Source organism: Oncorhynchus mykiss, chromosome 15 (assembly GCF_057628025.1).
Source record: "Oncorhynchus mykiss isolate SJ-2025 chromosome 15, ASM5762802v1, whole genome shotgun sequence".
Classification (NCBI taxonomy): domain Eukaryota; kingdom Metazoa; phylum Chordata; class Actinopteri; order Salmoniformes; family Salmonidae; genus Oncorhynchus; species Oncorhynchus mykiss.
The window spans coordinates 15495400-15509498 of NC_143036.1; the positions used below are offsets into that span (position 1 = coordinate 15495400).

General features: G+C 42.3%; 1 protein-coding gene across 1 annotated transcript; it reads left to right on the forward strand.

Moving 5' to 3' along the window:
- Positions 1-422: 422 nt before the first annotated feature.
- LOC110489673 (protein shisa-2) lies at positions 423-13703 on the forward strand. Its single transcript, XM_021562427.3, has 2 exons — positions 423-1834; positions 9533-13703. Exons 1-2 carry the CDS (start codon positions 1528-1530, stop codon positions 10111-10113), a joined length of 888 nt encoding a protein of 295 aa, XP_021418102.3. The 5' UTR covers positions 423-1527; the 3' UTR covers positions 10114-13703.
- Positions 13704-14099: the final 396 nt, after the last annotated feature.

A 14099-nucleotide genomic window follows, 5' to 3' on the forward strand; every position in this document is an offset into this window, starting at 1 on the left:
GGATACTTATGTATATTTTAGCAAACACATTTACTTTTGATACATAAGCATATTTAAAACCAGACACTTTTAGGCTTTTACTCAAGTAGTATTTTACTGGGTGACTTTCACTTTTGCTTGAGTCATTTTCTATTAAGGTATCTTTAATTGGGTACTTTTCCCGTCACTGTACACATAGCATAATGAGGCCTATACCATAACTACTTTTGTAATTTTCTAGCTCTAGTAGAATACAACTTATTCCCAAGACCATGAACACTGAGCATGCAATAAGTAGGTAGGTAATGAGTTAGCATTCACTTGATAGGGCCTATTAATATCCAACTATGTGTGTGTGTGTGTGTGTGTGTGCGCGCGCGCGTCTTGGCCATAGTTTGTACGCACACAATTCAGTTTAAGGTGATAATGTATGAGTGAGAGCTACTCTCGGCCAGCAGTCAATACGTCCACTCCATTCAACAATCGGGCCTTCCATTGTGCGCGCAGGGGTCCCAAGGGGGTAACCACACCCAACACCGCACGGGGGCTACCCTCGGAAAGCGGAGGGGCTCTTCAGAACTGAGCGCAGTGACACTTGTTCACACTGACAACTGGCTGGCTGGCTGAGCACTGAAAAGTCTAGGAACATGTCAGTGACCAATGCGCAAGCGGAAGTTTAACTGTTGCCCACCTTTCATTGAAACTGGACACGCTGGTTCGATGCACTCTCGCCCTAGATGGACTCGGACTGGGAGGCAGTACTGTATGAATGGGTGCAAAATTGATATCTCTTGCACAGATCTTTCTGACGTAGACTATCCACAAGAAACCGTGAATAACGTGCTCTTTTCGAATTTAGTATCATGGTCTAGTTTCCTATATGTTAGTCTACTGTAGAAACGTTTGGAGGAGTTAATCGACATGCATTAGAAGAGGAGAAACAACTTGCTGGGCTGGTGAACTGGACAGAAGAAGATTTCGCGAGGACACTCGCAGGGCGCGTATGGATTACATGTAAAACCAGTGTTGGTTTCGCTGCTATTTGGGGGAAAGTCATCCGAGAAGTGCATTTTCAGGAGACCATGGACAGCCTCGCTTCCGTGCTAGAGGGATTCGGTTCAGCCTGGATTGATGTTTCCCGGGACTCGAAGAGCTCACAGCCGTGGAATGGAGAGTGAAATAAGCTCTATGAAAAAATAGGCTATTTATAATATTGGTGTGAAATGTATTTATGTTCTGGGTATCGTGGTTTATTTCCCCAACAATCGTAAATAAACTACTTGGAATCTAGTGATACACTTCGAATAGATACTTTTAAAAGGAGCGCTTTGGTGACACATGTATGGATCTATTGAATTAGGCTATGCACGGAATTCAACTGTCAAATGACAGTTTTAAAGACGTTTTGTTTTGTTTCCACTTTGTCGCCACTATCTCTTTAATTTCATCCATCCACCGTATCACTCCATTAACCAGGTTAGAGCCGTAGAGAAAGATAAATAAACCCCCTGTCTCTTATAGCGCGCCCACACGGGTACAGGGGTCGGGATGTGGGGTGGCCGAGGTCTCCCAATGTCTGTCACCGTGGTTGTAACTCTACTCCTGGTTATTATTGACGTTAAGGCGAGTGGAGAATACTGTCACGGTTGGCATGACACCCAGGGCACCTGGAGAGAGGGCTTCCAGTGCCCGGAGAAGTTTGATGGTGAGGATGCCATCATCTGCTGCGGGAAATGCGAGCTCCGGTACTGCTGCTCCAGCACTGAAGCACGACTGGACCAGGGGACTTGTGAAAACGACAAGCAAGCCCAGGAACCGGGCACCAACAGCAAGGAGAACAAGGATACGGGCGCAGGTAAGAACTCTGTCTCTCTGTCTGGCCCAGCACGGTCAGCTTTAGGGGCCATAGCAGCTCTGCCTTAAGGCTGCAAAGCTCTCATTGTCTGCTCAAAATTATAATGTATTTTATAAATTAGATTTCATACTGGTCTAGTTGAAATTGTTTAACTTAATTGTTATACACCAGCAATATTGCATTTCCAAGTAGTTGAGAGCGAGACAGAAAGTGTGGGCCTAATTGCCTAAGTTTAAATGTTAGGCTACACTGGCCCAAGACTAGAACAAATGACACAGGTCTAATTTAAGTTGGAGGTATGGGGTTCTTCATTATTTCAAACATTTCGGTATGTTCTAGTTTTTCCAAACACTATCTCTATCTGGGATCTTAACAATCGCTTCAGTTGGCAGCGACAGCTGCAGAGGAGTTTGCCTGGCTACCCAGACTCCCTACTCCGGCCAAACGCTACGCCACGCCCACGGATATTAGTTTCTTCTCTGTAACGAGTCTGGATCCGAGTACCCCCAACGCTTCACCAAACGTGAAAACATTCGGGGCAGTCTGATTGGTCAAGGAACCGATGGGTTGGGCCAGAGCCAGAACACACTTGTGTAAAACAGGACTTTGAAAACTCTAACCACTAGGCTACCTGCCGCCCCTACGCTCTAACCACTAGGCTACCTGCCACCCATACACCCTAACCACTAGGCTACCTGCCTCCATCTATTTAAGCACTTGACTCCAGCACATGCCTCAGCAGACGCTGGTTCATGCACGTCGATGTGCCCTTGAACAAGGCACTTAACCCCAATTGCTCCTGTAAATTGCTCAGGATAAGAGCATCTGCTAAATGACTAAATGTATGTTTCAATGCTCGCGCATGCAACGTGGCAGGTGAGGGTTGCATGAGTATTTCGGCTACAGAGACAGTGGACACCAGAAAGTGCCCACTCACTCACAAATGGCAAATTGTGCTGCGTTGCGTTATAAATAGCTGTGTTTGTTCTAGCTCTAACAAAAGCGCGCGCCGCAGGGAATGCAGAGCAGGAGCTCTGTCCCCATGAGGATCATGTTTGGACTTGACCGGATCTTTAGGGCAGTGGTTCGCAACGGCGCTGACAGCTCTGTTCATAAAAACAAATCGCGATATGGATCATTTCCCCGCGCTTGCGTGTTGATTTCCATCCAGAACACCTCGAGAGTGGGGATCCCTTGAGTGTTCCTGAAGTTAGCTGAGCTAAAGTGACGTCTGTTTGTCTGGTTACCTTCACATGATTTTCTGCGGCTGGCCTTTTTATGTTGCGGATGACTAGGGTGTCCATATAACCCATTGCCACGGAACGGAAGCCCCTAATAATGTCACATTGTAGCCTCTTCTCAGGTTTAGTAGTGATTTAGTATTAATAATTGGGTGTGATTGGAAGAACAGATGTCATAACTCTTCATAATTTGTATTGAAAGTAGATTTGCTGAAATATTTAAAGGTCTGAACTGGTATTAGGTCTTAATCTCTTGTTTCCAACATGTTTCCATCTTTTTCATAACATCAGAGTTTATAGGAAGAAAAGAGAAATTACATCATTTAATTATGCAAAATGAGAGGCACATTTACTAAGACTCCAAAATCTTGCAACGGTAATTTTTCAAAGAAAAATGAATAGTTATCTAGACTTAGTCCAGATATTGAAAGATATGCATCAACAGAGCATGCCTTTCTTGTAGAGTAACCTACAGTATGCTTCTCTCTTGGCATTTGTTGAAACAATCATCCCTTATCACTCCAGAAAGAGCTATTTACATTTTTCATACAGTGGACAGCGGCCAAAATAACTAAAAGTATGGAGGGTTTTTCTCCCAAGAGCCAAAAAGGAAGTATTTTGTCGTGCAAGGCACCGTTTGTACATTTTATACATTGTTCATCTACAGGGCAACCTATTAATCATGAAGCAAAGATACACACAGCCACGTCAATGAATAACCCTGAGGAGGATATTAGATATGCATTAAGAACAACAAACAGAGCGTAACATTCAACATTAAGGAACATGTGTGGATTTCAGGAAAGGAGAGGACCCCTGGAATTATCTTGCCGGCGAGATATTTTAACTGACACTGTTGCTGTTCAGTAGGAAATAGGTCATGGTCTCAGATTATTGATGTCGTAGTGTCTCAGCTTCTACCTCTTCTGTACTCTATCTAGACTAAATCTAGTCTAGTCAGCTGTTCAAATCAAATGACATTTTATTTGTCACATGTGCTGAATACAACAGTTGTAGACTTACAAGCCCTCAACCAATAATGCAGTTCAAGAAATATAGTTAAGGAAATATTTACTAAATAAAATAAAGTAAAAAATAAAATAAAAAGTAACAATAAAATAACAATAACAAGGTATACAGGTTAGTTGAGGTCATTTGTACATGTAGGTAGGGGTAAAGTGACTATGCATAGATAATAAACAGTGAGTACATGTAGGTAGGGGTAAAGTGACTATGCATAGATAATAAACAGTGAGTACATGTAGGTAGGGGTAAAGTGACTATGCATAGATAATAAACAGTGAGTACATGTAGGTAGGGGTAAAGTGACTATGCATAGATAATAAACCGTGAGTACATGTAGGTAGGGGTAAAGTGACTATGCATAGATAATAAACAGTGAGTACATGTAGGTAGGGGTAAAGTGACTATGCATAGATAATAAACAGTGAGTACATGTAGGTAGGGGTAAAGTGACTATGCATAGATAATAAACAGTGAGTACATGTAGGTAGGGGTAAAGTGACTATGCATAGATAATAAACAGTGAGTACATGTAGGTAGGGGTAAAGTGACTATGCATAGATAATAAACAGTGAGTACATGTAGGTAGGGGTAAAGTGACTATGCATAGATAATAAACAGTGAGTACATGTAGGTAGGGGTAAAGTGACTATGCATAGATAATAAACAGTGAGTACATGTAGGTAGGGGTAAAGTGACTATGCATAGATAATAAACAGCGAGTACATGTAGGTAGGGGTAAAGTGACTATGCATAGATAATAAACAGCGAGTACATGTAGGTAGGGGTAAAGTGACTATGCATAGATAATAAACAGCGAGTACATGTAGGTAGGGGTAAAGTGACTATGCATAGATAATAAACAGTGAGTACATGTAGGTAGGGGTAAAGTGACTATGCATAGATAATAAACAGTGAGTACATGTAGGTAGGGGTAAAGTGACTATGCATAGATAATAAACAGTGAGTACATGTAGGTAGGGGTAAAGTGACTATGCATAGATAATAAACAGCGAGTACATGTAGGTAGGGGTAAAGTGACTATGCATAGATAATAAACAGCGAGTACATGTAGGTAGGGGTAAAGTGACTATGCATAGATAATAAACAGCGAGTACATGTAGGTAGGGGTAAAGTGACTATGCATAGATAATAAACAGTGAGTACATGTAGGTAGGGGTAAAGTGACTATGCATAGATAATAAACAGTGAGTACATGTAGGTAGGGGTAAAGTGACTATGCATAGATAATAAACAGTGAGTACATGTAGGTAGGGGTAAAGTGACTATGCATAGATAATAAACAGTGAGTACATGTAGGTAGGGGTAAAGTGACTATGCATAGATAATAAACAGTGAGTACATGTAGGTAGGGGTAAAGTGACTATGCATAGATAATAAACAGTGAGTACATGTAGGTAGGGGTAAAGTGACTATGCATAGATAATAAACAGTGAGTACATGTAGGTAGGGGTAAAGTGACTATGCATAGATAATAAACAGTGAGTACATGTAGGTAGGGGTAAAGTGACTATGCATAGATAATAAACAGTGAGTACATGTAGGTAGGGGTAAAGTGACTATGCATAGATAATAAACAGTGAGTACATGTAGGTAGGGGTAAAGTGACTATGCATAGATAATAAACAGCGAGTACATGTAGGTAGGGGTAAAGTGACTATGCATAGATAATAAACAGTGAGTACATGTAGGTAGGGGTAAAGTGACTATGCATAGATAATAAACAGTGAGTACATGTAGGTAGGGGTAAAGTGACTATGCATAGATAATAAACAGTGAGTACATGTAGGTAGGGGTAAAGTGACTATGCATAGATAATAAACAGTGAGTACATGTAGGTAGGGGTAAAGTGACTATGCATAGATAATAAACAGTGAGTACATGTAGGTAGGGGTAAAGTGACTATGCATAGATACATTTAAATACAAAAATAGAAAACAAATGGACAGTACAACTTTCATAACAGTTACAGTTGAAGTCAGAAGTTTACATACACCTTAGCCAAATACATTTAAACTCAGTTTTTCACAATTCCTGACATTTAATCCTAGTAAAAATTCCCTGTCTTAGGACAGTTAGGATCACCACTTTATTTTCAGAATGTGAAATGTCAGAATAATAGTAGAGAGAATGATTCAAACACACCTGGCTGGGTGGTGCCAGAATTACAACCTATCCCTCAATGTAACCAAGACTAAGGTGATGATTGTGGACTACAGGAAAAGGAGCACCGAGCACGTCCCTATTCTCATCGACGGGGCTGTAGTGGAGCAGGTTCAGAGCTTCAAATTCCTTGGTGTCCACATCAACAACAAACTAGAATGGTCCAAACACACCAAGACAGTCGTGAAGAGGGCACGACAAAGCCTATTCCCCCTCAGGAAAATAAAAAGATTTGGCATGGGTCCTGAGATCCTCAAAAGGTTCTACAGCTGCAACATCGAGAGCATCACTGGTTGCATCACTGCCTGGTACGGCAATTGCTCGGCCTCCGACATTATGGCCAAACAGTTCTATTTTTGTTTCATCAGATCAGAGAACATTTCTCCAAAAAGTACGATCTCTGTCCCCATGTGCAGTTGCAAACAGTAGTCTGGCTTTTTTATGGCGGTTTTGGAGCAGTGGCTTCTTCCTTGCTGAGAACCTTTCAGGTTCTGTCGATATAGGATTTGTTTTACTGTGGATATAGATACTTTTGTACCTGCTTCCTCCAGCATCTTCACAATGGGCGGCAGGTAGCCTAGTGGCCTAGTGTTTAGAGCGTTGGACTAGTAACTGAAAGGAAGCAAGATCGAATCCCAGAGCTGACAAGGTTAAAAATCTGTCGTTCTGCCCCTGAACAAAGCAGGCCCCTGAACAATGTTCCTGGGTCGTCATTGAAAATAAGAATTTGTTAATAACTGACTTGCCTAGTTAAATAAAGGTCATTAAAAATACAATAAAAAGGTCCTTTGCTGTTGTTCTGGGATTGATTTGTACTTTTTGCACAAAGTATGTTAATCTCTAGGAGACAGAACGAGTCTCCTTCCTGAGCGGTATGACGGCTGTGTGGTCCCTTGGTGTTTATACTTGCGTACTATTGTTTGTACAGATAAACGTGGTACCTTCAGGCGTTTGGAAATTGCTGCCAAGGATGAACCAGACTTGTGGAGGTCTACAGTTCTTGGCTGATTTCTTTTGATTTTCCTATGATGTCAAGCAAAGAGGTACTGAGTTTGAAGGTAGGCCTTGAAATACATCCACAGGTACACCTCCAATTGACTCAAATTATGTCAATTAGCCTATCAGAAGCTTCTAAAGCCATTACATAATTTTCTGGAATTTTCCAAGCTGTTTAAAGTCAACTTAGTGTATGTAAACTTCTGACCCACTGGAATTGTGATACAGTGAATTATAAGTGAAATAATCTGTCTGGAAACAATTGTTGGAAAAATTACTTCGGTCATGCACAAAGTAGGTGCCCTAATCGACTTGCCAAAACTATAGTTTGTTAACAAGAAATTTGTGGAGTGGTTGAGACACAAGTTTTAATGACTCCAAACTAAGTGTATGTAAACTTCTGACTTCAACTGTACGTACCATTAAAAATAGTCTAGCCTGCTGGCCTTACTGGGTCGATGGGAACATTAGCCCCAAGCATTTTGGAGGGATATCACACCTGGCACAAATGATTGTTTAGTTCAGTTTTTCCTGCCGAGGGGTGCCCTATACCTGCGCTCAGAGGGGAGTAGTTCAAAGTCCGGGTACAGGGGGTGGCTTGGGTGTAAAATTATTTTGTGAGCCTCGTAGAGGGCCCTGACTGGTCTGCTTGAAACATTGCAGACTCGGTCAGGGAGAGGTTGAAAATGTCAGGGAAGTCACTTTCCAGTTGGTCTGTTGTCCCAGAATTACAGTAAAAGAGAAAGAGAAAAAGACAGACAGACAGACAGACAGACAGACAGACAGACAGACAGACAGACAGACAGTTCCTCTTTGTGCTTCAAAAGGATGTGTGTGTAACACCTTTCGGTCATTGCTGCCAACATTCCCCATGAGTGCTCACTGTTGGGTCAAAAGTTACCTCCCCAAAAAACATAAACATTTAGTATGAACCACCTTGTTTACACAGTAGTAGGCTACACTGCCATTATCTACCTCGCTCTGTAAGAGAGTTAGCCTACTGCTTGATTAGCAAGTCATCTTCAGTCACTACAACATGCAGATGGTCTAAAGCTCATAATGTGATAACTGTACTTCCTGGAGCTGATTTACAGTAGACACATGGTAGAATAAAAGCTATGTACTCTGTTATGGAACTTTGAGGGGTAAATTATATGCTGATTATCACAGAATCATGCAGATCTAACACACAGTAAGCCTGTTTCATGTCCAGATTCACAGGGGTTATATTAAACACAATTACAGAAAGATAGATGTAGTGTACATTAGAGCCCCACTGCAAGGTTGGCCTTTATAATACTGAAAATATGGATGGAATTAGGCCTGTAATGTGGCCTGCTTCACTACTCCAAACCAGCCACCGTTAATGCCACTCTCAATATGTCTTAATGCTGCCTCTATACAGTTTAAGTGACTATGTTGTCTTGAAGGGCCTGGCGTTATGTGGATTTATATATGGGAAAAGGGCAAAAGTACCCACATAACAAATTCTGTCTGCATAACTTTGGTATGAGACAGAATCTCCCTCACACAGACATAAATACAGATCAAACACACACACACAGAGAGAGAGAGGGGTGCAGGGTCGGCGGGGGAGGGGGGTGGGGGGGTCACAGCTGGGCGTGCAGAATTATAACAGATGAAAACAAAGTTGATAAGTATTAATGAGGGCCTGGGGCCCCCTGGGGACACGCCACTAGTCCACCTCTGTCTATCCCTTTCTTCCTCTCCTTTTGTCTCTCCATCTTTTCTCTTTTGTCTCATTGTCTCACTCTACCTCTCCTTCACTCACGTGGGAGATTTGAGTTTGTGGGCGAGGTTGAAACACGTGATTGTAAAAGTTCTTGGTTTAAACTCTAGACAACCTGGTTTCCTCATGGTGGTTGAATCGTAGTCTTTCAACTTTACTCATTCAAGCAACGAGTGTATTTTCCAAAATCATGTCAAATGTCTTGATGGCAGAAAATAAATCACTTCATCATGTTGCTGTTGTACTGTGTTCAGTTTGTTTTCTCTGAGGGCGTAAGTGGTTATGGTCTGAGGAAGTTCTGTCCTCGCTCTGCTCTACTTGTTATAGAGAGAATGAGCCTGCTGCTTGATTCCTATCGTACTGTCATTCCTGTCATACTGTATATTTGATAATGAGAGAAAGAGAACAGACCCATTTTTTGTTGAAAATCCATGTGTTATCGTCAGATCACTGACAATACCTTTCTCTCTCTCTCTCTGTCTCTCTCTCTCTTTCTCTCTTCAGTACCCATCTACGTTCCCTTCCTGATCGTGGGCTCTGTATTTGTGGCCTTCGTCCTGGTGGGTTCCGTTGTTGCCGTGTGCTGCTGCCGCTGTCTCCGCCCCAAACAGGAACTGTCTTCAGGGGGTGGGGGAGGAAGCGGTTCTGGTGGCGGCCGTCTCCTTGAGACCATTCCCATGATGGCCAGCGTGGGCACGTCTCGCGGTTCCTCCTCCCGCCAATCAAGCACAGCCACGTCATCCAGTTCCTCTGCCCCTCCTGCCCAGGTGCCTCGCCCGGCCCCCCAGCCCATGATGCGCACCCAGGCCTCTTGCTGTCTGCCTACAGATGCCAGTGTCTTCGTCAACATGCCCACCAACTTCTCCGTGCTCAACTGCCAGCAGGCCACCCAGATCATGCCCCACCAGGGACAGTTCATCCACCCCCAGTACATCGGCTACGCCACCCACCACATGTCCCCGCCCCAGGGGGTCTACCTGGACCCCACCCAGGGGGGCTACAGACAGTTGCAGTCCCCCTACCCCCCACCCACCAGTGTGGCCAGTGTCACCAGTGAGCAGAAGTACCCTCCAGTAACAGTTTGAGGAAGGGGCCATTTTGGTGACTGTGTGTCTCAGACCGTGTGAGGACTTTGTGGAACTCTGCCAGAAAACCTTACAGAGGTTGCGTGAGAAACCTTATGGGGACATTGGGAGCTCGCCAGCTTGGAGAGAGAATGATATGGACTCTGGCTCACACAGAGGACTCGTAAAACCCAAGCTGGGATCTGTGCCTAACCAGCCACAGTGTGTTGCGTGCGTGTCTGTCCGACATCCCACTGGGCACACACCGGTTGAATCAACAATGTTTCCACATTATTTCAATGAAATGACGTTGAACCAACGTGGAATAGATGTTGAATTGACTTCTGTGCCTAGTGGGATGTGTGTGATATTACGTTGTCTCAGGGTAATCATTCTGACTGAGTCAACCTCACCCCAAGATGGAGTATGTGAGGACAAGAAAGGGGTACATCTTTCTGGATGTCCTCATTCAAGAAAACACAATCACATAGAGGGGTCAAGCTACTCACCATGGCCAACGACTCTCATCATACAGTGGCTTGCGAAAGTATTCAACCCTTTGACATTTTTCCTATTTTGTTGCAATCTGGAATTAAAATGGATTTGGGGGGGTTTGTATCATTTGATTTACACAACATGCCTACCGCCTTGAAGATGCAAAATAATTGTTATTGTGAAACAAACAAGAAATAAGACAAAAAAATGAAAACTTGAGCGTGCATAACTATTCACCCCCCCCTCCCCCAAAAGTCAATACTTTATAGAGCCACCTTTTGCAGCAATTACAGCTGCAAGTCTCTTGGGGTATGTCTCTATAAGCTTGGCACATCTAGCCACTGGGACTTTTGCCAACTCTTCAAGGCAAACTTCTCCAGCTCCTTCAAGTTGGATGGGTTCCGCTGGTGGACAGCAATCTTTAAGTCATACCACAGATTCTCAATTGGATTGAGGTCTGGGCTTTGACTAGGCCATTCCAAGACATTTAAATGTTTCCCCTTAAACCACTCGAGTGTTGCTTTAGCAGTATGCTCAGGGTCATTGTCCTGCTGGAAGGTGAACCTCCGTCCCAGTCTCAAATCTCTGGAAAACTGAAACAGGTTTCCATCAAGAATTTTCCTGTATTTAGCGCCATCCATCATTCCTTCAATTCTGACCAGTTTCCCAGTCCCTGCCGATGAAAAACATCTCCCACAGCATGACGCTTCCACCACCATGCTTCACTGTGGGGATGTGGTTCTCGGGGTGATGAGAAGTGTTGGGTTTGCACCAGACATAGTGTTTTCCTTGACGGCCTGAAAGCTCAATTATAGTCTCATCTGACCAGAATACCTTCTTCCATATGTTTGGGGAGTCTCCCACATGCCTTTTGGCGAACACCAAATGTGTTTGCTTATTTTTTCTTTAAGCAATGGCTTTTTTTCTGGACACTCTTCTGTAAAGCACAGCTCTGTGGAATGTACGGCTTAAAGTGGTCCTATGGACAGATACTCCAATCTCCACTGTGGCGCTTTGCAGCTCCTTCAGGGTTATCTTTGGTCTCTTTGTTGCCTCTCTGATTAATGCCCTCCTTGCCTGGTCGGTGAGTTTTGGTGGGCGGCCCTCTCTTGGCAGGTTTGTTGTGGTGCTATATTCTTTCCATTTTTTAATAATGGATTTAATGGTGCTCTGTGGGATGTCAAATCATATCAAATGTATTTGTCACATACACATGGTTAGCAGATGTTAAAGCGAGTGTAGCGAAATGCTTGTGCTTTTAGTTCTGACAATGCAGTAATAACCAACGAGTAATCCAACCTAACAATTTCACAACAACTACCTTATACACACAAGTGTAAAGGGATAAAGAATATGTACATAAAGATATATGAATGAGTGATGGTACAGAGCAGCATAGGATGCAGTAGATTGTATCGAGTACAGTATATACATATGAGATGAGTAATGTAGGGTATGTAAACAAAGTGGCATAGTTTAAAGTGACTAGTGATACATATATTCCATAAAGTTGCAGTACAGTATATTCATATGAGATGAGAAATGTAGGGTATGTAAACATTATATTAAGTAGCATTGTTTAAAGTGGCTAGTGATATATTTTACATCAATTTCCATCAATTCCCATTATTAAAGTGGCTGGAGTTGAGTCAGTGTGTTGGCAGTGTGTTGGCAGCAGCCACTCAATGTTAGTGGTGGCTGTTTAACTGTCTGATGGCCTTGAGATAGAAGCTGTTTTTCAGTCTCTCGGTCCCTGCTTTGATGCACCTGTACTGACCTCGCCTTCTGGATGATAGCGGGGTGAACAGGTAGTGGCTCGGGTGGTTGTTGTGGTTGTTGTTGTTCAAAGTTTCAGATATTTTTGTATAACCCAACCCTGATCTGTACTTCTCCACAACTTTGTCCCTGACCTGTTTGGAGAGCTCCTTGGTCTTCATGGTACCGCTTGCTTGGTGGTGCCCCTTGCTTAGTGGTGTTGCAGACTCTGGGGCGTATATATATATATATATATAGGTGTATATATATATATATATATATATATTGAGATCATGGAACAGATCATGTGACAGTTAGATTGCACACAGGTGGACTTGGAACTAATTCTGTGACTTCTGAAGGTAATTGTTTGCACCAGATCTTATTTAGGGGCTTCACACCACTTTCTCGTTTTTTATTTTTTATAATTTTTTAAAACAAGTTATATTTTTCATTTCACTTGACCAATTTGGACTATTTTGTGTATGTTCATTACATGAAATCCAAATAAAAATAAATTTAAATTACAGGTTGTAATGCAACAAAATAGGAAAAACACCAAGGGGGATGAATACTTTTGCAAGGCCCTGTACATTCGTGTGTTTAACATCTTGAAGTTTGTCCATGTAGTATCTGTTGTATGTGTAAATGAGGGAATGTGTGTATGTACAGTACAGGTTGTGAGGTGCTGTGTCCAGTGTGTGTACTGTATGTGAATTGTGAATATATGAAGAGTTTATTTCCAAAACGCTATACCAACCAATTGTTCATGTTTTTAAAAAAAAATCAGAAATTATTGCTTATGGGTACCTTCATGTGTGTGTAAAATATTACTGTTGTCAGATTTTTTATAATAGATTTTAGATGCAAATGAAAATGTTTTTTTTTCTTCAAAATGCTATGTATCTATTGTTTTGCTGGAATGGAATGTTGGTGTACTGTTAATTTGACTAATGTGGTTGTCTCAGCTAGCTATCTTAAGATGAATGCACTAAATGTAAGTCGCTCTGGATAAGAGCATCAGCTAAATGACTAAAATGTAAAAGTTTTACATACAGATATTATCGTATTGATTTATTTAGTATTTTTTTTATATTGATGTCACAAGTGTATAATTTCTAGTTTTTTTGTAATATGTGACTGTGTAAAAACGAACTACTTATTTCTCTCAGAGTGAGGTGGATATATAGCATTTTGCAACAAAAAAAACAATTGTCTGTCTCTCTGAAATGAAACCATTAAGTAATAGATGTCACACAAATACATGTGTCATTGAACAAGCCCATGCCATGGTTAGATAGTGAAAAACACAGCACTCTCGTTCATCATTTCTTTGAACAATAAAAGCTAATTTACTAACATTTCTGAAAATGGTTAGCGTTTTGGAATGAAACTCTTTATATGTACAGTATGTGCTGTGTGAGCAATATGTGGTGCTGAATGGCTCTATGTTAACAGAGGTACTGTGAGTGTATGTGTGCTGTGTAATGGGAAATGCAGGTGGTGGGATGTGAAAAGCAGTCCCTCTCTCCCTGCAGACCGGTTAAAGTCCAATGAAGTGAACACAGGACACAGACTGTGACGCCCCCCCCCCCACACACACACCGCTGCCCTGAGCAGAAATATACACACACACACCCCTGCCCTGAGTAGAAATACACACACACACACACACTGCTGCCCTGAGCAGAAATACACACACACACACCCCTGCCCTGAGCAGAAATACACACACACACACCGCTGCCCTGAGCAGA

Excerpts from the sequence above, each read along its gene's own strand:
- LOC110489673 (XM_021562427.3), top strand. The coding sequence starts at position 1,528 with ATGTGGGGTGGCCGAGGTCTCCCAATGTCTGTCACCGTGGTTGTAACT. Across the intron at positions 1,835-9,532 it reads GAACAAGGATACGGGCGCAG|TACCCATCTACGTTCCCTTC; the intron begins GTAAGAACTCTG and ends TTCTCTCTTCAG.